Source organism: Oryctolagus cuniculus, chromosome 7 (assembly GCF_964237555.1).
Source record: "Oryctolagus cuniculus chromosome 7, mOryCun1.1, whole genome shotgun sequence".
NCBI lineage: Eukaryota > Metazoa > Chordata > Mammalia > Lagomorpha > Leporidae > Oryctolagus > Oryctolagus cuniculus.
Window position 1 is genome coordinate 93090412 of NC_091438.1, and position 26434 is coordinate 93116845.

General features: G+C 35.8%; 1 protein-coding gene across 1 annotated transcript; it reads right to left on the reverse strand.

Annotated features, from left to right (window-relative positions):
* Positions 1-1572: 1572 nt before the first annotated feature.
* On the reverse strand, positions 1573-20551 carry IFI44L (interferon induced protein 44 like). Its single transcript, XM_002715545.5, is given in 9 exon segments — positions 1573-2867; positions 3144-3244; positions 6163-6334; positions 7903-8055; positions 12565-12763; positions 13498-13546; positions 14398-14616; positions 14619-14866; positions 20364-20551. Coding segments are annotated over 8 exon segments (1341 nt in total). The 5' UTR covers positions 14857-14866; positions 20364-20551; the 3' UTR covers positions 1573-2657.
* Positions 20552-26434: the final 5883 nt, after the last annotated feature.

Here is a 26434-nt window from a genome sequence, read left to right on the forward strand (position 1 = left end):
GACCCCCTCTCTTTGCCTCTCCTTCTCTCTCTGTGTAATTCTGACTTTCAAATAAATAAATAACTATTTTTTTAAAAGGGCATATATTCTGATTGTTCAGACTTCCTTAGATAAGTTTCAATCAAATGTACCTCCTTCTATAAAATAATCTATGGGAGGCAGTAAGGTTATTATTAATGGGACACACTGAGGCCACATCAACATGCCTTACAGATAACATTTCTTCCCTAGCACATGAGATACGGATTTTTCTCAAATGAGAATGAAGGCTCCCAGATGTTACCTGGCTTTCATGTGGTGTTCTGACCCTTGCCACATGAGGTAGTCTTTGGAAGCCTCCCAATCTCCGTTAATCTCTTTTCTCACTGGTCTCTCCAGTTCTGTTCCTTTCCTCTCCTTCTACCAGAGTAATGCCCAATTTTTCTTTCCTCTCTCATCCCAAGATGGTTGACTATCTTGTTGTAGTTCCAGAAACAGAAAAGATGGGCAGTTATCTCTTTATTACCTTTTCAATCCAAAAATTCTGTAAATTCTTATTTTTTAAAGATCATTTTATTTGAAATAAGAATTACAGAGAGAGGGGGAGAGAGACAGTGAGATCGTCCATTCATTAGCTCAATCTCCAAATGGCCACAATGCCCAGCATTGGGCCTCTTTGAAGCCATGAGCCAGGAGCTTCTTCCAGGTCTGTCATGTGGGTGGTAGGGGCCCAAGCACTTGAGCCATCTTCTGATGGTTTCCCAGATACATTAGCAGGGAGCTGGATGGGAAGGGGAACAGCCATGACTCAAACCATTCCCATATGGGATACCAGCACTGCAGATGGCATCTTAACGTGATGCCACACTTCAGGCCCCTAATTTCTGTAAATTCTATGTTAGATTCTTTCATGGCCTTGACTCTCAAGGATCCACTCTAAAAGAGCAGAAGCCTGAGCATTGTTTCTGATTGGTTTGGTTTTAATTTGTTTTCACTCCTTAGTTAAAAAAATCTTAGTCCTCAAGAGGATAATGGGAGTGATTCAGGGAAATAAGGGGGAAAACATGCATGAGGGTACTTTAAAATGTCTGTAGAAAAGCACTTAAAGATAAGTTGATTTTATCACGAAAAGTTTAAATCTATGCATAGTTTTATCAAAATCTATTTTCATGAACTTTTTAAAGACCCCTCATATGTATTGATTTCAAAGTAAACATATTTTAACTCCATTTTCCCATACGTTTTGTAAAATACCCTCATACATTTTTATTTAAAAGAAGCTGGAACGAGGTAAGCATGGCATGGTAGATTAAGCCTCTACTTCCAAGAGGCAGGGCCCCAGGTTCTTGAGTCATCACTTACTGTCTTCCAGGATGCACACTAGCAAGACCTTGTATTCAGAAGCAGAGATAGGAAATGAATATAGTAACTTTGATATGGGATGCAAGTGTCCTGAGCAATGTCTTCACTGTTACACCAAATGTCTGCCCCAACCTTTTCATTGACTTGCACTAGTAACTTTCTTTGTTCATTCCAACCTGGAGACATGGCTAGGATGGTTTAGAATTCCATGAATGAAAAGCAGGCATGGGATTACTAGAGAGAGAAATTTTATTTTTTTTTACGGAAATACAATGTCAAGTTGTTAAGAAATATCCTTCTCACTTAAATTCATTTATATTTACATCCAAAGGTAAGTAAAACACTCTGGCTTATTTACTTCTGTTTTCTCAGTTAAGTATTTCATCCACTCCCTTTTACATGGAGAAAAACATAGTCACTGTTGCCATTCCAAAGAGAGCGGGAGAGAAGAATAATGGCATATATATATATTATATCTTTAGCAGGCACTGCGCTAATTTCTGTCATTACAAAGATGAGTAGAATCTAAATCCTTTGTCTCAAAGAATTTATAATCTATTTAAGAAAGCAGATGCTATATAATCATTACATAATCATTATTTAATCTGGTTAGTCCTTACATAAATTGCTATATAGAAGAGAAAGTAAAGTAATAGTTAATTTACATGAGGAAGTTTAGAAACATGTCACAGAAACTAAATGGTAAGGAGTACAATATATATAGGGCGGGTTGTGGCAGAGCATATTCAAAGGATTGCCTTTGGAACTTAAGGAATGATTAGCCGTAGAAGGCCCCATCAGTTAGAGGCTGTCAAGGAGGCAGAAGATGAACAATAGTAGATTCTGAATAAGGATTCTAAACAGATGGATTCTTTTTTAAAAAAAAAAAAAAGATTTTTTTTATTTATTTGAGAGGTAAAGTTACAGACAGTGAGAGGTAGAGACAGAGAGAAGGTCTTCCCTCCGCTAGTTTACTCCACAGATGGCTGCAACGGCCATAGCTGAACCCATCTGAAGCCAGGAGCCAGGTGCCTCCTCTCGGTCTCCCATGCAGGTGCAGGGGCCCAAGGACCCGGGCCATTCTCCATTGCTTTTCCAAGCCATAGCAACAACACATGCCAGTCCAGTTTTGGGCCAAGTGTCAGAATCAAGGCAAACAATAGCACTTAGAGAACTAGTTAAGTTTTGCAAATTTATCAGACAACAAACAATAGAAATGAAGCACATATCCTAACATAGCTGTCAGTATTGATACAGAAAGATGGGTTCCAGCCACCCAACCAAGACATAGCTTAGGCTGCTTCAAAAGACATTGGTTACTGATGAGCAGAACGTAAAGGAGTCAAATTACTGGTTTCCTCTTTTGGCAAATCCTCTAAGAAGTCATCTGTCACCCGCAGCATCTGCCTCAGTGCAGAGAGAACTAGAATGTCTTCCTCAGGGTCTGACTCCCACTTGGAAGTATGATTTCCAATGATCAAGATATTAAAAATAGGAATGCCTAGGATTTTGCTGACATTCATTACCTGTGCAAAAATGCATTTAAGACATGTAAGTCATATTTGAAAATTGACTGCATTGTAAATAAAACTCAAGAAAAAAATGGCTTCAAAAATTATCTTCAGTACATACATATAATTCAAATATTTATCATTTTAAATTGGGACATAAATTTGAATTAACAGAATAATTTATATAATTTTTATTCATCTGTGACTATTTTGTAATAGCATACATATACATATATAGACTATGATTTTGATAGTTTACAATAGAATCTGATTACAAACAGCATTCCCTACCTGTTTTTGAGAAGTTGTAGATTTATTCACATTTAAAAAATTGACTTGAAGGACTTCATCATAATTATTCACCTTTGTAAGCAAGACTACATGCGCTATACCTATATAAAAATAAATTAATTATATCATAAATAATAAGGGGACAGCCAAGAAACTATATAACATGAAAACAATTCTCTGTGAAGTGATCCCACATTTGACAGCATGAATTATTCTGAATAATTCTCAATATGTAGCCTGAAGTTTTTGTAATAAAAAAATGATCTTTTTCTTCCAACATTAGAAGTCACTTTTAAAGAAAAGCAAATTTGAACATAATTCTGATAATCTAATATTGTGACTTTCAAACAATGTGATATTTCATGAGGGAAAGTGATTGCTGGACTTGGGATTTTAAAAGAACTGCAAAGACACTAAAAAGACAGGAGTTGAAGAAGGCTGTATGTGAGTATTTATAACCTATAAAAGGAATGTACACTGATTTCAATGTACACCAGAAACCTGAAGTCTTTGTCAAATCACAAAAAGTGAATGAATTACACTTGACTCCTAAACTAATCAAATTTCTGCCTGACTAGCTACTTCTGAGGAAAAATATAAAATTGAGTTTTTTTTTTTTCAAATGTTTATCAAGAATGTCTCCACTATGCCTCTCTTCCATGTGATTGATCTCAATGAATAAAATTTGGGGTACATTGATGGTTAAGCCACTATTTGGGGATAGTTTGTTACAGATCAATAGATAACTGATAGACTGATTGAACTCTTAACAAACTTTCAATCGTGATACCGCATGAATGATGAACTAGTATCATAAGAAAGCTTAGCTGTAAAACAGGTCTGAACTCAGCCACACAGTTTTTTCCCCAAAGGCATTCACCAAGCGCATAGAAGTGGAATACTAGTGGCTGGCAGCAGTACTGAAGAGCTAAAGGAGTTCACCCTGAAGCATGCAGAAAATTTTCCAAATGTAAATCAGTGGCTAGACTGAGGAGTGCAGCAGGGCAAGAATTCTGAGATAATAACTACAACAAATTTTGAGTTTACATTGAGTGTAGGGTTCTAACAAAGGTTGGATAAGACAAAATAGAAACCTTTAAAAATAATAATTCGAAAATCAGTGACTAAAGATTCTAGAGAAAGAAGCTAGAATAATAAGAGTAAAGTAAACCCAAAGAAATTCAAAGTAAAGAAATAAAAAATTTCAAAGGTCAACAAAGTAGAAATGAGGCGAAACAGTAGAAAAACATTAACGAAGCCAAAATTTGATCCTTTGAAAGCATCAATTAAATTGTCAAATTTTGAAATGTTCTAATCAAGAAAAACGAGATACTGAAAGAAAAGGAAAGAGAAAAAAATGTAATCCACTACTATCAGGAATGAAAGAAAAGCCACAAAAATCCACAGACATTCAAAGACCAATGAGAGAATATTATGAGTAATGCCATGCAAAAAAGTTTATTGGCATATGGAATTTCTTTTCCTCTTGGGTCTAGCATCAGTTGTTTTGTTTTGTTCTGTTCTGTTCTGTTCTGTTTTGTTTTTGTGCTTGTGACCAGGGGGTATTAGCTATTACTCTGCCCAATAATGTGCACTGAGCATGGCTAGAAGGCTCTATCTAGTATGTCATTCACAGTAATTAAATTGTAGGGGATGAAAAGGAGGGAGGAAAGAGATCCCGAGGCTTCCAAAACTACAATTAATGCTCCCTGTGTCGCCACTGCACCACATAGATCATCTGATTTGGGTTTTGCCCTTAAATAAGAATGATGAGGCCGGCACCGTGGCTCACTAGGCTAATCCTCCGCCTTGCGGCGCCGGCACACCGGGTTCTAGTCCCGGTCGGGGCGCCGGATTCTGTCCCAGTTGCCCCTTTCCAGGCCAGCTCTCTGCTGTGGCCAGGGAGTGCAGTGGAGGATGGCCTAAGTACTTGGGCCCTGCACCCCATGGGAGACCAGGAGAAGCACCTGGCTCCTGCCATCGGATCAGCGAGGTGCGCCGGCCACAGCGCGCTGGCCGCGGCGGCCATTGGAGGGTGAACCAATGGCAAAAAAGGAAGACCTTTCTCTCTGTCTCTCTCTCTCACTGTCCACTCTGCCTGTCAAAAAAAAAAAAAAAAGTATGATGAAACACCACTGGAAGAGAAGGAAATCTTCCTACATTGTGAATCCATTATATCTGGACCATTGGAAGGAGGAGGGGCACAGGAGTGATGATACAAGGGTAGTTAGCCATTCTACCCCTGCTCTCATATTTCTCACCTTAGCAGAGATTTGGTACTATTATGCATTACTCTTCCTAGGCATTGCTGCCAGTTTCTTTGGTGAAGGGATAGGTGTTGGTCGTCCCAGGGAAATGGGAAAGAGGTAAGCCATAGCTTAAAAAGGTCCTTCTGTCCTCTTACAAAAATACTGGATTTCTGATTGACTTTACTAAATGATTGCCTTTAGTGTGATCTCTTCATTCAGGTCCCAGACAAATAACTAGCAAAGTTGTCCAATTAACACCTCTGGTATGTGCTCGCTGCGCAGCACATACACTAAAATTGGAACACCTCCAGTAGAGTGCAGTTCTCAACTGAAACACATAATTTCTTTTTCAATCTCTGTTCCAATGCATTTATTCTCTTTCAAACTTAGTGCAATATCCTCTTAGAGGTCCTAAGTAAGCAGTTACCAACATTACCTGTTGTTATTCAACATGATGTGTAGCTACCTACATGCTGTTGAAAACTCATTTCAAATCTTAGCACTTCTCTAAGTGTTATTCAAAATCTACCATAATTTTAAAGCTATTAAATGTTTGTATTTGCTTATATACTTAGCATTCAGTGTTCATTATATAGGAGCTCGATTTGAAGCAAAGCAGCCGGGACACAAACTGGCACCCATATGGGATGCCCAGCATCACAGGCAGATACATTACTCACTATGCTACAATGTCACCCCTCTTAACTCTCTGTGAAACTTCCTGTGAATCTATAATTATCCCCCCAATTGATAAGTACAATGAGACTTACCACAAGTTATTACTTCTTTGTGAATTTGTTTCAGCTTTGCCACCATTGTAGAGGAGAGGTTGTCAATAGAGTTGATGTCTAAGACATAAGCCACACAGTGAACCCTGTCCTTCAGTGATGGAGATTTGATATAGGTAGGATGCTTGGATGTAATCGGTTTGCAGGGATCAAACTGTTATAGAAATATGAGACAACATGCATAATTCACAGAGTCTCTGCTTAAGTTTTTAATACACAACTCATGCTTCAAACATCACCACAACTAACCTCCAACCTAAAACTTTCCGTTCTGCCCCCAGTGAGTCTTTTCCCAGATTGTCTAGTAGTAACTTTCCATGAGAACTTTCCACTGTGATAATAATGCCATCATTAAGTAATGATCATATGATCATAATGCCTCCTACAGGAAAACAATTTCATTGCTTTGTTAAAAATAATTTTCCACTGTAATTATTACAAGTGCAAAGGATGCTTTTTTAAAAAAGCTAATATAGTAACTCCTAGTCTTCAGAAATAAATAGCACTTTTGCATGCTTAAGACACCTCTTTAAGCATTTTGTATGACTAGAAGAAATGGTGGATAGAAGGAAAGAAAAGAGGGGAAAAGGAGAGAGAGTGTGTGAGAGAAATATATTGAAAATGGCATTTAAACAAAAATGCTATTATTTCTTTTAAATTTGCAAAGGAAAATGAACAAAAGAAATACCAACTTTTTAAGTTAGCATCTCTTTACCACAGGACAATAATCTTTTGAATATTGATAAAATAGATTGCAAAATATAGTGAATTTGGAAAGGTATAATTTTAACTACATACTGTAATGCCACATTAAGTATGCTGACTCTTTGCTATGAAGCAAAAGTTTTAGTATTTTCATAGTTTCTACCACTTCTCCTATTTTTGTTCCTCCAACTTTTATCCATGACTTGATTGAGGGTCCCTTGAGCAGGAGGATTGTGTTGTTATTTAACGATCTTAGTAACTGGCACAAAATAAGTTTTCAATACATGATTTTTAGATGAATAAGTGTATATATGCGAAAGATTTCCAAAAAAGACACAGTTGGGAAGCAAAGGAAGTCACTGTTTGTAAATTAGGGATACTTCTATAAATAATATATTTATTATTACTATCTAATATATATCTATACACATATAAATAAATATCTAAAAAAATGCTGACAATAATGGTTAACTCTTAATACTTAGAGTGTTTCATTTCATTAAACCTCAGCCATCCTATGAGATGGTTACTATTAATACCTACATTTCATACTTTAAAATAAGAGAGAAAAATAAGCAAATAACATGTTTATGGGTACACAATTAATTAATGGCAGAGCTCACCTTTGGATCTAGGTACTTAGCAATGGATTCTAACACTCATGGTATCACATTTCAACAGAAAGTGGATAATGGTTCCAATATTTTGTCTATGTTTTGAAAAAGGTAAGAGGTTAGCCTACTGCTTTCTTATTAGTATGCGTCACTGCAGAGATCAATAATATCCCCATGGCTTTTTCCTGAATGGAAAGAATCCATCCTTTTGATTTTGTTTCTCAATAGAAACGGAGAGCAGTCAGTCACTCTACTTTTCTCACATGAATACTTAAATCACTCCAAGTAGTTAATTGATATTGGAAAAACATTATGACAGCAGAAATTTCCTTGTGGGGTAAAAATTCAATAAAAAGTAATGATTAAAATGATGTAAAATGTATTGGAGCTGAAGAACTCTTACTTGATATCTGTCTGGTACGCAGCCTTTTAAGATGTGGGGTATGTCGTCCACACATAGTCCTCCTCCTTCTGAATCATGCAGTCCCATTGTGTCACACAACATAAATGGCAAATACTGCCTATGTACTCCATCTTTAATAGAATATATCCTATACTGTAAAAATAATTAGAAAGAGATAGATAAGTAGACATAGATCAAATATTAAAGTTCATTTTTTAACCAGCATTCAGTACATGACAATAGGGAGAAGAGACACTGCTTGTTTTAACACCATTGTCAAAAAAACCATTTTGGTCTCTGGAAGGAATCATTTAGATTCTTGAAAATTACTGAGAATCAAAAAGATATGCTATTTATATGTACTGCATCTATTGATACTGAACATATTAGAAATTAAACCTCCAAATGATTTAAATGTTTCTTTTAATTGGCACATAAAATCGTATGTGCTTACTGTTTCCGATGATGTTTTGAATACATACATTTGGGAATCACTAAATCCAGGTAGCTGATACATAAGCTACTGCACAGTTTTTTGGGGAGAAAAATTTATACAGTTTCTATTGTTTTTCTAGAATAAAATATATAACTAACTATAGTCACTGTGTTCTACAACAATTCTCATAAACTTGTTCCTTCTAACTGAAACCTCTTCCCCACCACCCTAGTCCCTGGTAACCACCATTTTACTTTACACTTCTATGAGACAAAAATTTTTAGATTCCAAATATGAGTGAGATAATGCAGAATTCCTATTTTTAGGACTAGCAAAATGTTTTCTAAGCTCATCAACGCTGCTTGATGCAAATGATAGAATTTTCTTCTTATCCCTGAATAATATTTCATTATATATAAATGCTATATTTTCTTTATCCATTCAACTGTTGATTGACACTTGAGCTTATTCCATATTCTGTTACTGGGAATAATTCTGCAGTCATCTGGAAGTGCAGATAAATGTTTGCCACACTGCTATCATTTCCTTTGGATATATAACCAGTAAGAGGATTGAAGAATCATATGGTTCCAGATTTTTTTTAAAAAACTCCGTACTCTTTTACATGATAGTTGTACTAGTTTATACTCTTACCTACAATGCACAACGTTTAGCTTTTCTCTACATCCTTGCCAACATTTGTTATCCTAGGTGCTTTTGATAGTGGTTATTCCAACAGATGTGAAATAATATCTCATTACATCTGTAATTAGCACTGCCCTAATGATTTAAGATGTTGAGCATTTTTACACATACCTACAGGACATTTGTATCTATTTTTGAGAAATGTCTAAATAGGTTCTCTTCTCCAATTTTTAACAGATTATCTGTTTTCTTGCTTTTTTTAAAAAAAGATTTATTTATTAATTTGTTTTGAAAGTCAGAGTTAGAGAGAGAGACACACACAGAGATATTCCATCTACTGGCTCACTGCCCAGGTAGTCCTAAGGGCCAGGGCTGAACAAGGCCAAAACCAGGAGCCAGGAGCTTCATCTGGGTCTCCCACATCAGTGGTAGGGGCCCATACACTTGTGTCATCTTCCACTGCTTTCTACAGGCCATTAACAGGGAGCTGGACAGGAAATGGAACAGCTGGGACATGAATCATTCCCAGATGGGATGCTAGTCTCACAAGCAGCAGCTTTACCCACTCTGCCACAGTTGTGGTCCCTTTTTTCTTGCTGTTGAGTTTGTTGTATATTTTGGATATTAAACCTTCATCAGGTGCTAATATTCTCGAAAGAGAAAGTAGCAGAAAGAGAGAGAGAAATTTTCCAGCTCCTGGTTCACACTCCAAAGAAACACAAAGGCCAGGGTAGGGCCAGACCAAAGCCAGAACTCCATCTGGTTCGCCTGTGTTGGTGGCAGGGCTTGGGTACTTAAGCCATCCTGTACTGCTTTTCCAGGTAATTTAATAGAGAGCTAGATAAGAAGCGGAGCAACCAGGCCTTGAACCAATGCTCCAGTACAGGTTTAATTTCTAATATGTTGAATGCTGAGGTTGCAAGTGGTGATTGAACTCACTGAACCACAGTGCAATGCCTGTGTTTGTGTTTTAAGCTAAGTTAAAATTTTAAAGTAAAAAATTAATTTTTAACCTTTACAAAGGAAAAATTTTTCAATAAGTTTGGATTAAATTATTATTGGAATTTTAAAAATAAATTTAATGTATCTGAAGTTTGCAGTGTTGGCCAACATTGGGTATAGCATGTTAATCTTAGCCTGAGACACCTTCAACCCACATTAGTACCCATTCAAATCTTGGCTGCTCCACTTCTGATCCAGCTCCCTGATTATGTGCCTCAGAAAGCGGCAAAAAATGACCCAAGTGTTCAGGGCCCTGCCATACATTTAGGAAACCTGCATGGAGTTCAGGGTTCCTGACTTCAGCCCAGCCCAATCCAAGCTGCTGTGGTCATTTTGGTAGTGAACCAACAGATGGAAGATATTCTCTCTCTCTCTCTCTCTCTCTCTATATATATATATATATTCCCCCCTTTCTCTGTAACTCTGCCCTTCAAATAAATTGATTAATTAAAAAAACAGTATACAGTGCTTAGAAAATCTACAATTGTTTGTAATAAAGTTCTAGGCCTTAACTTTTACTCACCATTCACTCTCTGACTCATCAGGGCAACTTACAGTTCTGCAAGGTCTGTTTAGGTTGAGTGACTACCATTTATAGGTATGCAACTTATCTTTTATACTGTATCTTTATAATACCTTTTCTAGGTTGGATATGTTTAAATACATAAATACTTAATATCATGTATAATCACCTATAATATTCAGTAAAGTAACATGCTGTGATGATGTACAGCCTGGGAGCAACAGGCTATACTAAATCACCTAAGCATGCATTAAGCTATCTAGGTTTCTGTAAATATACTCTATGGAATTCACACTTATGAAGAAATCATCTAACAATATATTTCTCAAAACATATCCTCATTTTTAAGTGATGCGTAAATATATAAAGAAAGATAAACTGATCTTTTGTATATATATAAATTGAAAATGAATCTTGATATGAATGGAAGGGGAGAGAGAGTGGGAAAGGGGAGGGTTGCGGGTGGGAGGGAAGTCATCGGTGGGGGGGGGGGAGCCAATGTAGTCCATAAGCTGTACTTTGGAAATTTATATTCATTAAATAATAGTTTAAAAAAATGTTAATTGCAATGTGAAATCTATGACATTAAAACCAAACCATTGATCTAGGGCCAGTGTTGTGGCATAGTGGGTTGGTTAAGGCTTCGCCTGTAATGCCAGCTTCCCATATGAATATCGGCTGGAGTTCTGGCTACTTCATTTCCTATCCAGTTCTCTGCTAATGTACCTGGGAGAGCACTGAGAACACGGCCCAAGTGCTTGGGCCCCTGCTACCTACGTCGGAGATCCAGATGGAGTTCCAGGCACCTGGACTCGACCTGGCCCAGCCCTAGCTGTAGTGGTAATTTGGGGAGTGAGCCAGTGGATGAAAGCTTTCTCTCTGTCACACACATTCTCTCTCTTAGTTTTTCTCTTTCATTCTCTCCTTTTCTTTCCTTCTGTGTGTATGTGTCTGTCTGTAACTCTGCCTGTCAAATAAACATATCTTTAAACAAAAAAGAAAACGTTGGTTATTGAATGTGACATAAAGACTAAAACGCATCATTACCACCTTTTCAGTATGCCAAATTTTCATTGACAATACACAGCATATTCCCCATCATAGAGCAACATTAAGATACAGTAATTATAGAAAAAGATTGATTTTGAATTTTTGTATTATTCTTTATTTTCATTTAATTGTGTGATAAAATTGTTTTAAAATATTTTTAATCTTTATTATTCTGAACACTTTTTCAACAAATAACTTTATATCTGTTTTGTTAATCAATTGTTCTACCTGGTTATTCAGCATTACTTACGTTACTACCCATATATTTCATGTCATTAACATCTGTTTTTTTCTTTTTTTCTTTTTTTATTTAGTAAATATAAATTTCCAAAGTACAGTTTATGAATTACAATGGCTCTCCCCCCCATAATTGTGTGATAAAATTGACAAGCATATGTCAAGAGGAAATTTCTAGACAAATATTACACTCTAGTTTATGTATCAATTAGAGCATGAATAGGTAAACATGTATTAGTATGTATTTCCTTAATATATGTTGGCAAATAAGATAGCTGTTGCAATAGTACAGATAGATTTATCCTTCAAATATTGATCCACAAAAATAAATTATTGTTTTATTGTAATTTCTTGCATAAAGGTCTTACATAATGCAAAATTATGATATAATTCTCATTACTGTATTATAAAGAACAGAAAACTATTTCATCCAGGTAAAATCATATGGTCATGTGGAAAAATGGACACCAAATACAATGGACAAAGATTTCCACAGTTTTTAAAATTTTGTTGTTTTTTACAACGAATACCAAAGAACTCTTAGGCAACTGCTTCTTGCATTCATAAAAATTCAAAGTTTCTATGGATAATATTACTCAAAGGAGGTGATTCTGATTCTACCTTACTCCCTTTTACATTAGACTTAGTATTTAATTGGTTATAAATTTAGAGGTGTCATATATTCTGAGAGAAAATGATAAGGAAATGAAAAAGCCCTATAATCACAATCTATAAAACAAAATCCTCAAGGAAAACTGAAATAACTTACCTGTTCGGTAATACTGGTGGTACTATCAGACCCCACAATGGCTTGCTGAGTTGGACGGCCTCTGAAAACAGACTTCACTGAATTGAAAAAACTGGATTTTCCAGATCCAGTGGGACCCAGCAACAGTATACGAATTTCAGAAACCAAGTCTGCATAAGGTTTGTAGGCCCTGAGATCTGATAGGAGCTTATTTCTGTACCTGATAAAATGAAGTAGTTCAATAGAAAGAAAAGCAAATTTACTCTGGAGCTGCTGCTTCTTCCATGTAAGGGTATGTTTTAATTATTTATTTGTTATTTTGAAGAACTCGTCTTCTATAATATGGTTTTAAATGTCTAAAGTTACATATTTCTGCTTAAAGAAAATTCATTTATCCATATATGACTATAATTAAACATTAACCAGCAACCAAACCACCATTAGTTTATTAGCCTTAGAACACATAAATTTAATATATCAATAACAGTGCAGATGAATTATTATTTTATTAAAATATTGTATTAAGAAGAAATTAAAATATATGCAGCATAAAAATCTATAAATTGGGGAGAGGGCTCTGTTTCTAATATAATCAAAGTTCCTCAAAAACCATATTCTTAATGCAGATATTCAAAGGAATTATCTGAAAGGGTTATATAAACTTTACTTGGAAAACTTTGAATCCGAGAAATATAAAGTAAAACACAAGGTCAAATTGGTCAGTTGTCATCAAATAGATTTTTAAAGTTTCACAGTGCTTAATGGTTCTCTTACTGTTGTTCTAAGCTACCTGTTTTATATCAGTAAGATTTTATTTTATGTTAATAAAACTTTAATTAAATGTTATTGTTCCAAATTATACAATGTTTATCTTTCTCACTATTTCATTTTCAGGACCCTTTATACAATTATTCTAAAGAAAATGATTAATAGATTGTCCAAGATCTTACTTACTGTGTGACTTCTGTTATCCTCTTTAGGTAGCCTCGATTATCCTTGATTCCTATGGAAAATAAACAGCATGAGTTTTTAAACCTGTCTAGTCAAAGGTGGCCAAATCTATCTTCTATAAAGGCCATTGAGTCTTCTTGCATTACCAATGGCAAAGTGGTTCAGTTAGAAGTTGAAATTGAGAGGATAAGAGGAGGAAGAAAAATTATCCTCTCAGTATATCAAGTCTATCTGGAAACGCTCAAATAACTATGCTTGTAGCTCTTGAGGCTGATCCTTAGGTCATGTGTGAAAACAGATCGGCTTCTCTCTCTCTTTCTCTCTCTCTCTCTCTCTCTCTCTCGCCATTTCTTTCTCCTGTGTCTCTGCCTCAACATATACAATCTCTCTTTTTGCGGATCAATCTGAGGGCGGCGCCACGGCTCACTAGGCTAATCCTCCAACTGTGGCGCCGGTACCCCGGGTTCTAGTCCCAGTTGGGGCGCTGGATTCTGTCCCGGTTGCTCCTCTTCCAGGCCAGCTCTCTGCTGTGGCCAGGGAGTGCAGTGGAGGATGGCCCAAGTGCTTGGTCCCTGCACCCACATGGGAGACTGGGAGGAAGCGCCTGGCTCTTGGCTTCGGTTAGGCACAGCATGCCCTCCGTAGCGCCCATTTGGTGCGGGGCGGGGTGGGGGAGCGGTGAACCAAGGGAAGGAAGACCTTTCTCTCTGTCTCCCTCTCACTGTCTAACTCTGCCTGTGAAAAAAAAAAAAAAAAAAAAAAAAAAAAGAGTTTATCTGAGTGTATCAACTGGCATGAAATCTGATTGCTTCTCTCAATTTTCCTGGTTTTGAAGATCAATTTACAATCTATAAAACATAAAAATTAGAATATGAATGCAGAATTCAGGGTTATTTAACATACCTTCAACTCGAAAAACTTCACATTCTGAAATGTTAGCTCTATTACAAGAATTAACTGGTAATCTTATTTTAGCATTTAACATATGATTCAGAAAAATTAATTGTGTCTTCAAATTTACAGAGAAAATCGTTTCACCACAATATGAAAGAAAACTCAGTTCTTCAGTAGTAGTTTTTAGTACTGTATTTAAAAGTAAAGTTGGCATTTCAATTATGTCTTTTTTTTTCGCAATGTAAACCAGATGGTTTGTTTATGATTACGCTCAAGCATTAAAAAACCAACAATAGAATTACTAAAATAAATAGTTATAGTTGGTCCTTCACAAGTGTATCTCTGAAGCATGTCGCTCATGCTATATCCGTGAACACTAGACTTGTAAAGAAGACTCAAGGAAACATTTCCAAGTTGGTTTTTCAGGCATGCTTCTTCATTCCATGTCAGTTTCGTTGTCACTGCCATTTTCCTCTATCTAAGGAAAAACAATCACCAAAAGTGAGGCTAGTAAAACATAGTGCTTAAAGTACTTTCTTTCTGATTTGTGTATTTTTTCTCTGATCCAAATAAAACACACTACTTGAATTATAAGGCACGATAAAAATTATAAATTGCAATATTAAAAAGGTATAAAATAGGTCATTTAAAAATGACACATATCAATAAATTTTAACACTGGTTAATAAGGTAAATATCAGATTAAATAAAGAATAAAGAAAAGCTGGAATAGTAGTTAGCAAATTTTCTAAATGAATTTATGTTATGTTTGGAGACTATATAGGCTAAGCCACAACTACATGTTTGCCACTATAATGAAAAATCAGTCACAGCCAATATGCTTTTTTTTTTTTAAGATTTACTTGTTTATTTATTTATTTGAAAGTCAGAGTTACACAAAGAGAGATGGAGAGGAGGAGAGAGAGAGAGGTCTTCCATCTGCTGGTTCACTCCCCAATTGACCACAACAGCCGGAGTTGCACTTATCCGAAACCAGGAGCCAGGAGCTTCTTCCAGGTCTCCCATGTGGGTGCAGGGACCCAAGGCCTTGGGCCATGTTCTACTGCTTTCCCAGGCCATAGCAGAGAGCTGGATCGGAAGTGGAGGAGCCGGAACTCAAATCGGAGCCCATATGGGATGCTGGAACTGTAGGTGGCAGCTTTACCCACTACCCCATAGCACCAGCCGCCACCAATATGCTTTGTGATTGAATGTAATTTCTCCACCAGGGTTCATATGTTATGGTCATAATCCTCAGTGTGGCAACGTTAAGAGATGGAACATTTAAGAAGTGATATTTAGAGGAAAGTCCTTAGGTAAATTGGGAGCATGCCCTCAAAAGGGATTTAGGAACTTTTCATGGGGCCATACTAAGATCTAAACAAGACAGTTAAAAAGTCCTGGACCTGACCTCATCCAGCCTTTCTGGCTTCTTGTTTAGTGATGTGAATCTGTTCTTCACACATGCACTCACAAAAAGATGCACCCTGCTACAATGTAATTAGCCAAGAAGGCTCTCTTCAGAGCTAAGCTGGTGCTGGTGCCACACCTTTGAATGTCCCGAACTTTGAGCTAAATAATCCTCTGTTTTCCACAATTTTAACCTACCTCAGCTACCTAATGATGGTGGCAAAAAAGGGCTAACATGATATATAAAGAATTGAAGAAGTCTATGTTGCAGTAAAACATTGTTTACAAGGATAGATAACTGACACACAAGCCACAGTTTGACATCCCATGAATCAGAAGACAGACATGAGGAATTTATACACAAATAGTTCATCAAAATTGAAAATGAAAACACAGAAAATCTGAACAAACTGATCATAAGTAGTAAGACTGAGTTGGAAAAAAATTTCCCAACAAGAAAACTCCCAGGACTACATAGTGTAACTGTTGAATTCTACCAAACTTCTATAGAGAACTAACACCAATTCTTAAACTATTCTCGAATAAATTGAAAGAGAAAGAACTGCCAAACTCATTCTAAAAAACAGGTATTACACTGATACCAAAGTGAGACAAGGACATGACTAAAAGGGAAGATTAGAGCTCAATAACATATAAGGATATGTCACAACACTTACGGAAAATGGAATTCAAGGATAATGCACATTTTCAAGCACATTTGGAAAGTTCCTCTTAGATGTAAAATTTTTCAAACAAATGCCAGCCAGTTGAATCCAGCAATTCATCAGAAGGATCGTTCACCACCATCAAGTGGCAGTTATCCCAGGGATACAGGGATGATTCAACATACACATATCAATAAACGTAATGCAACATCAATAGTATGAAGGATAAGAACCACATGAACATATCAACAGATGCCAAAGATATGTCCTATGAAAATCAAGATCTTTCATGAAGAAATTCACAATAGAAGGAATGCCGCAACGTCATTCAGGCTATATACAACAAACCCGTGGCCACCATCATATTACATGGGGAAAAGCACATAATATTTTCATAGATCTGGGACCAGACAAGAGTGTCTTCTCTTACTGCTCTTATTCAATATAGTACTGAAATTCTTAGGCAGAGCCAATAGGCAATGGAAAGAAAGAAAAGACATGTGAATGACAAAGACAAAAGTTCAACTATTCCCACTTGCATCTGATGTGATTTTATATTTAAAGAAACCAAGAGGGGCTGGGATTGTGGTGTAGTGAATAAGCCGCCACCTGTGATGCACGCATCTAATATGGTGCTGGTTTGTGTCTCGGCTGCTCATCTTCCCATCTGGTTCACTGCTGATGGACTTGGAAAAGCAGCAGAAGGTGGTCCAAGTGCTTGGGCACCTGCACCCAAGTGGGAGATTTAGATGAAGCTCCTAGTTCCTCGCTTCAGCGTGGCCCATCCCTAGCCATTGCAGCCACTGGGGAGTGGAACAGTGGGTGGAATACCTCTCTGTCTCTAACATTTATGGGGTACCACAAAAGCAGTTCTATGGTGGAGGTTTCCCACAATAAATGCCTGTAATAACAACAACAAAAACCAATATCAAATAAATAGCATAATATTATACCTCATAATATTTTATAAATAATATTAAAAATGCAAATATTATTAAAAAATGAAACCCAAAGTAATCAGATGGAAGAAATTAAAGATCAGAGCAGAAATAAATTAAACAGGGATTAGAAAAATAATTTGAGGGGCCAGCGCTGTGATGTAGTGGGTAAAGCTGCTGCCTGCAGTGCTGGCATCCCTTATGGGAGCTGGTTCGAGTCCCGGCTACTCCACTTTCGATTCAGCCCTCTGCCATGGCCTGGGAAAGCAGTAGAAGATGGCCCAAATCCTCAGGCCCCTGCACATGTGGGAAGACCCCGAACAAGCTCCCGGCTCCTGGCTTTGGATCAGCCCAGCTCTGGTGGTTGAGGCCAATTGGGGAGTGAACCACCTGATGGAAGACCTCTCTCTCTCTCTGCCTCTCCTTCTCTCTCTGTGTAACTCTGACTTTCAAATAAATAAATAAATCTTAAAAAAAAAGTCTCTCAGTGAAGTAAAACCCAGGACTACATGTTTCACACTGAATTCTACCTAATATTTGAATAGTAAATAATTCTAATCCTTCTCAAAATCTTCCCAAAAACAAAATTTAATAGAATACCTCCAAAATCATTTTATGAGTCCAGCTTATCCTAATACCACAGTCAGACCAAATACAAGGAATGGTGATTAGTGAATATCCCTAATGAAGATATAAATTTTCATAATAAAATACTAGCAAGCTGAATATACCAACAGAAATTCATATTCATAGTGAATATAAATTATGACCAGGTAACATTTGTCCCAAGAACATAAGGATGCTTCAAACTACACAAATTAATAAAATGGCATACCATATTAAGAGAATAAAGAACAAAACCAAACAATCATTTCAAAGGAGTGGAAAAAGCATTGCACAAAATTCAACATTCATTCTCATAAAAATTCTCAACAATCTAGGTATAAAAGGAATTTACCTCAATATAAAAAGCCACATATCATATCTGATATATAACACTACACCAAACTGTGAAAAGCGGAAAGACTTTCTCCTACAGTCAAGAAAAAGACAAGAAGGTTCACTCTCATCACTTGGATTTGATATAGCACTGGAAGTCTCAACCAAAGCAATTAGGGAAGAAAAAGAAATAATAGACATCCAAACAGAAAAAGAAGAAACAAAATTACATCTGTTTGTTAATGACAGGATCTTATATACAGAAAATCCTGACAACTATCAAAAAACTGCCAGAACTATGATCAAATTCAGTAGTGTTTCAGGATATAAAAATATTTAAAATCCATTGAGTTTTTGTACACTAACAATAAATTATCCCCCACAATAAATTAGGTAAACAATACCATTTATGTACTCCAATGTATTTTATTTTTTATGCTAATACAAGTATATTTAAATAAAAAGTGAAAGACCTACACTGAAAACAATACATTAATGAAAGAAATTGAACACACAAATAAATGAAGACATTCTGTGCTAATAGATTACAAATATCATTTTAATTGCAAGAATATTGAAAATATATCCTTTTAGCAATATCAAAATATATATTAATATTACTTATAGTCACCATGTTATACAATAGATCTCAAAAACATACTCCTTCTGTTTTATTAAAATTTTGTATCCTTTGGTCAATATCTCCCTATTGCCCATGTTCCCTAGCCCCCAACCTCTATTAACCAGCATTCTACATTTTTTAAAAAATATTTTATATATACATGAAGTCTTTATATACCTTTTTTCTTCACTTAGCATAATGTCTCTCTGTTCATACATGTTATTGTAAATCATGGGATTCCTTTCTTCTTAATTGTGGATTAATATTTCATTGTGTAAATATTATCCCATTTTCTTCATCCATTCATCTGTCAACATGCACTCAAGTTGATGCTACTGTGGGTGATTATAAATAATCATGCAGCTATCTCTTTCCCTTACTTACTTCAGTTCTTTTGGATATTTGCCCAATACTGGAATTGGTGATTCATATGGTAATTTTGCTTTTAGAGTTTGGAGTCTTTCATAAAGAATACACTAATTTACATTTCTACCAACAATATGCAAGGGTCCTCTTTTCTTCATAGTTGCTTCAGCATTTAACCTTAATCTAATAACATTTTTAAATGTGTGAGATGATATCTCACTGTGATTTTAATTTGCATTTCCCTGATGACTAGTCATGTTGGACATTTTTTCATAAACCTGAGGTCCATTTACATGTCTTCTTTTGAGAAGTGTCAATTCAGATCCCTTGCCTATTTCATAACCACATTATTTGTTTTTTCTATTGAATTGTGTGAGTTTCTTACTTGTTTTTCATTCAGATGGGAACTTTTTGGAGGAAAGTATGTTCATATTAACAAGTGTCTATAATGACATGTGAAAATTGAGAATACAAATTTTGGAATATCTGTACAGTAAAGTACTAGGTTAATAGTAGAAAAGACTGAACTAGAACTACTGTATTAACATGAATAAAGCTCAAATAATTCATTCTTAATGAAAAACAAGTTGAAAATAAGTCACAATATAATAGATTTACATAAAATGTTACACATACTCTAGATTGTATTTATATACACACACATATATACAATAAAATAAAAACAAGCATGACAATAAAGTCTGCAGAGTGCTTCCCTCTGAGAAGGAAATACAGAAAAGAAGAGATCCAAACCACTTCACTTTTATGTATCCGGCTCTGTTTCTAAAGAAAAAACAGCCATTCTAATTACATAAAACAAATCATCTACAAACCTGATAAACCTGTTGGAGATTAAAGTTCAGGTTTTTTTTCTCTTTATAGTTACCCATGTGTGAAATTTTCATTAAAATAAATGAGCAAAAGAAAGAAATATGACCATTAGCAACCATTCCACTGTTGTTTTTTTCCAAGAAATGAAAGCCAGCTATTTTCTTCACACACGGTTAGGGAACTGGATAGCAGGGAATCACTTACCTGTTTGTAAGAGCTAGATCAGACTCAAACAGCCAATTCGTAGTTTTGTCAGTTGTAAAACAGCCACAGTTTGGAGACAGGATTCTTGAGAGATCCTATCTTCAAGGGCTCAAGAGAGGAAAGGAAACTGAAACTCAGAGGAAAACACACCCACTGCCATGCAGTTTCTTTTTCCTCACTAGAGAGACAAAGAGAAAAAAAAAAAATCTTGCTGTACACAGAAAAAATAAAATAATTGATCCCTTGTGCAACCTCTAAGTAGGCATGCCTGAAATGCTAATGACTAATTAAAATATCACAGTAAAACTACTAATAGCTGACATTTTTTGTGCATGTAACTATGCACTTGGCACTGTATAACTACATGCATTTTTCTAATTTATGCTCAGAACAACTTCATACAGGGAATATGATTCTGTATAATGGTTTGTTTATTAAGAAAAATAATTCTATTGTAAATAAAGCAAATCATAATTCTATGTCACAAGTAAAAATTAAGCTTAAAGACATTAAGTTTGTACTAATTAATTTAGTTAGAATAGTGTAGTTGGTTGGTATTCAAAAGCAAATCTGTCTGCACTGTCCTGGAACAAACATAGGATGACTCAATTTGAACTAAACTCATGAGGCCTTGCATCAAATAAATGATCTCACAATGGATAAATTAAGGACCCGCAAAAATAAGAACAAACCAAACCCCAAAGTAGTAAAAGGAAAGAATTAATAAAAATTATAGAAGAAATAAGTAATATTGAAATCAAAGTAGCAATACAAAAGATAAGTGAAATGAAGACCCATTTTTTAAAAAGAATATACAAAATTAAAAAACCATTGGCCTACTTAATCCAAAAATTGGAGAAGACCCAAATTAATACAATGACATTAAAAAGATGACACAACAGACACCACAGATATAAAAGGAATCTTGAATAATTACCTCAAATGGCTATATGCCAACAAATGGGAAATTCTGGAAGAAATGAATAGATTTCTGGCACATACATCTGACCAAAATTAAGATACAAAGACATAGAAAACAAAAATAGACCAATAACCAAGATACACAAAGAAAAAATAATAAAGACCCTCCCCAAAATCACAACAAAAAGCCTAGGATCAGATGGTTTCACTACTGAATTCTATCAATCAATTAAAGAAGAATTAATACCAACTCTTCTTAAACTTTTCAAAACAATTGAAAGGAAGAGAATCCTTCCAACCCCTTCTGTAATGCCAGCACCAGCTTAACTACAAAACCAGAAAAAGATACAGCAAAAAAAGTGAACTACAAACCAATATCCTGATGAATATAGATGCAAAAATTTTCAAGAAAATACTACCTAATTGAATACTACAATATATCAAAAAGATTATACACCCAGACTTTGTGGGAGTCATCCCAGGGTTGCAGGGATGATTCAACAAATGCAGATCAATAAGCATGATACATCACAATAATGAAGAAGAATAAAAAACGTTTGACTATCTCAATAGATCCAGAGAAAGCATTTGATAAAATACATCATTCTTTCTTGATTAAAACTTTAAACATGGTCTAACAATGTGACATAGCAGGTAACACCACCAACTGCAACACCAACATCTCATATGGTCGCCGGTTGGAATCAGGGCTGCTCTGCTTCCAATTCAGCTCCCTGCTAATGGCCTGGGGAAAGCATCAGAGGATAGCCCAAGTACTTGGGCCCCTGCTACCCATGTGGGAAACCCAAATGGAGCTCCTGGCTTCAGCATGGCTCAACTCTAGCCATTGTGTTCATCTGGGGAGTGAACCAGGCAATGCGAGATCTCTCTGTGCATGTGTCTTTCCTTAAATCTCTGTAATTCTGCTTTTGAATAAATAAAATCCTTCTTAAAAAAAATCTTAAGGGTTTGGAAAGAGCATACATCAACACAATCAAGGCAATATACTACAAACCCACAGGCATCATCATATTGAATGGGAAAATACTATAGGTATTTCCACTAATCCAAAACCATACAAGGGTACCCACCATCACAATTACTATTCAATAAAGTTTCGGAAGTTTTAGAGACACTAGACAAACAAACAAACAAAAAAAAGTCAAAGGCATACAAATGAGAAAGGAGGAAGTCCCTGTTTGCAGATGATATACATAGGAGAACCAAAAGAATCCAGTAAGAGATTATTGGAACTCAGAGTTTGCAAAGTTGTAGAACATGAATTCAACACACAAAAATCAATATCCTAGGGGCCCGTGCTGTGGTATAGTGGGTAAAGCTGCTGCCTGTAGTGCCTGCATCCCATATGGGTACCAGTAGGAGTCCCAGCTGCTCTGCTTCCGATCCAGCTCTCTGCTATGGCCTGAGAAAGCAGTAGAAGATGGCCCAAGTCCTTGGGGTCCTGCACCCACGTGGGAAAACCCAGAGGAAGCTCCTGGCTCCTGGCTTCAAATGAGCCCAGCTCCAGCTGTGGCGGTCATCTGCGGAGTGAACCAGCGGATGAAAGACCTCTCTCTCTCTCTCTCTCTCTCTCTCTCTCTGCCTCTCCTTCTCTCTCTGTGGAACTCTGACTTTCAAATAAATAAATAAATAAATCTTTAAAAAAAATCAATAGACTTTGTGTAATCAAACAATGCCATGGCTGTGAAATAACATGTAATGTTCAGCCCATCACATGAGCTAAAAACATTTAACACCTTGGGATACACTTAACCAAGGAGATCACTATAGTGAAAATTACAAAATACTAAGGAAATAAATAAAAGACTCACAGAATGAAAAATCTTTCATGTTCATAGATTGGAAGAATTAATATCATTAATATGTCCATACTACCAAGACCAATGTACAGATTTGTTGTGATTCCAATCAAAATACCAAGGACCTGCATCTCAGATATGGAAAAAACTACCTTAAAATTCATATGACAACAAAAGGGACCCAAATAACTAAAGAAATCTTAAACAATAAAATCAAAACTGTATGGAAAGAAAAAAAAAAAGCTCTATGTGTGAAACACATAAAATTTGTTACCTTTAAATAAAGAATATGTGTGTGTATATATATATATATATGTCCTTGAGAAAATATGCCACACTGTTTTCACTGGACTACAAAATGGGACTATAAAACTATAAAAAGTAAAATGGGTCTCCAATATTATTTGTTCAGTGTTTTACTAATGTAAGAACAGACTTAGTATACTTCATAGATACAATTCTAAGAATATAATGATACTTCCCTCCTTCCCTACATCCCCCACTTCCCCTCCTTTCTTTCTTTCCTTTTTGTCTTCCTTCTTACTTTCCTTTTGTCGCTCCTTCATTTGTTTCCTTCTTTTTTATTTTTGAGATAATATCTTTCTAATTTACTTTGTAGTCAAATACTTAAAGCTACACTAAAGAGTTCAACAAATGAAAAGTGAAAAAAAAAAAAAACCTGTTCAGTAGGAATATAGACAATGGCTATAAACAATAATCAGATGTAAATATGTCAATTTCACAGATATATAGTAAGCTTTTTGTGCTCTCTCTATAATAACCATATCAGAGAAAATATGTGATATTGATCTTTTTGGTCTTATTTCACTAAGCTAATGATCTCTAGTCACATCCATTTTTGTTGTAAAAGTAAAAATTTGATATGTTTTTACAGCTGAGTAATATTCTGTCATATAGATGTATATATGTGTGTGTGTGTATATATATATATATATAACTTTTCTTTATCCAGTCATCAGTTGATGGACATTTGGCTTGATTCCATATCTTAGCTATTGTGAATTGCATGCACTACTATAAACATGGACACAAAGGTAACTCTTTCATATGCAGATTTCATTTTCTTTGTGTACATTCCCTGGAGTGGTATAGCTTGATGACTGGTTGATCTCTTTTTAGTTTTCTGAAGAATCTCCAAATTTTCTTCCAGAAAGGTTGTTCCAGTTTACATCTCTACAAATCATGTATTAGAGTACCTTTTTCCTAAATCTTTGACAATATTTTTTTTTTTACTTTTAGGTAATAGCTTTTGTAACTGGGGTATGGTGATACTGCTTTGTGCTTTTTATTTGGATTTCCCCAGTGGTTAGTAATCCTAAGCCTTTTATCAGGTGTTTGTTAGCCATTTATGTTTTATCCTTTGAATAGGCCTGTTCATGTTTTTGTTCATTTTTAACTGGACTGTTTTGCTGTTGTTATTGATTTTTGTTATTGTTTTTGTTTATGTGGTTTTTGTTATTGTTATTGTTGTTATTGAGTTTCTTATATATTATGGATACTACTCTTTTTCCAAATGCATAGTTTGCAAATATTTTCTCACGTTCTCCAAGTTTTTGCTTCACATTGTTGACTGCTTCCTTTGCTGTGCAGGAGCTTCTTAGGTTGCTATAATCCCCTTGGTTTATTTTTGCTTTTATTTCCTGTGCTTCTGGGATCTCATCCAAGAAATATTTGCCCAGAACAATATATTGCAGCATTTCTCGCATATTTTTCTCTGGCAAATTGATGGCTTCGGGTCTTAGGTTACATCCTAGTTAGTATGTGGTAAGTATAAATTACTGCAATTATGTAATTTTTCTAAGATTGAAATATGTTTAATAACCTTGAAATGGCTTCCATTTAGGCATTTGCCATGAAGAAATACCTTGTAGAAGTTTACAAATTTTGCTACAGGAGATTTACTATGCTGTTATTCATCATAGTTAATAATTAATGTTCTATTAACATGTAAGGTATGCCTTAATCTAGGATTAAACATCTTGTTCAAATAAATTCATGGCATTTCTGTAATACTGAATTATATTAAATCAACAAACATGGTAAATATTTTTAATCATAAGGGAAATAATTATTAAATGAAAGAATGGATGCTGTATTGTAGAGTAGCAGGTAAAGCTGCTACCTACCACTCTGGCATTTTATATGGGCACCAGTTAGTGTTCCAACTGCTCCATTTCCAATCCAGATCCCTGCTAATGGCCTGAAAAAAGCAGTGGAAGAGACTCAATTTTTGGGCCCCTGCCACCAAATTTAGAGACAAAGGTAAAGCTCCTGGCTTCTGGATTTGTCGTGGTTTAGTGCTGGCTGTTGTGGCCATCTGGAGAGTGAACTAGCAGTTAGAAAATCTCTCTCTTTCTCTCTTTGTCCCTCTCTTTCTGTAACTCCGACTTTCAAAATAAATAAATATCCCCCAAAAAATTAAAATAATGTCTTTTTTTAAGATTTATTTATTTATTTGAATGTCAGAGTTACACAGAGAGAGAAGGAGAGGCAGAGAAAGAAAGAGAGGTCTTCCATCCGCTGGTTCACTCTCTGCAACAGCCAGAGCTGTGCCAATCTGAAGCCAGGAGCCAGAAGCTTCTTCCAGGTCTCCCTCACTGGTGCAGGGGCCCAAGGACTTGGGCCATCTTTTACTGCTTTTCCAGGCCATAGCAGAGAGCTGGATTGGAAGTGGAGCTGCCAGGACTTGAACCGGCACTCATATGAGATGCCAGCACTGCAGGCGGCAGCTTTACCGGCTATGCCACAGCGCTGCCCACTGAAGAACATGTTTTAAAGAAATATGCTCAATATGCTCCTAACCACAAAACAGATATAGATTAAAGAACAAAGAATTTCACGCCGATTCAAGCATGTAAGTAGTTCACTTAAGTCTATTTAGATACCAATCTGAACTCTTTCTGCCGGGGTGCTGGGACTTTATTCTCAGTCACATAGATAGCTCTCTGCTTTCAGAATTGGACCAATGACATCAGACTCCTGAATGTCTAGCAGCAAATGGAGTACATATTCTTAGTAATTTGTTCCAGTTACAGAAACTTGGCTTAGTCCTTCTTCCCTTGGTTCCTGGACAAGTTGAGTTCTACAGCTTTTCTGTTGATATCATTGTGATTCTCAACAACACAACATAACTGCCTTCACTTAACTATCAGTATTCTCACAGCCTGGGAGATTTTATTCAGTCACACTACTTCAAACACCACAGATATTGTAAACCAATAACTTCTTAATTTATGTATTCAGTACAGAAAATCAAGCTATTAAAGTCTAGGAACTCACCTTAATTTCTTTTTTTTTACTCACCTTCAT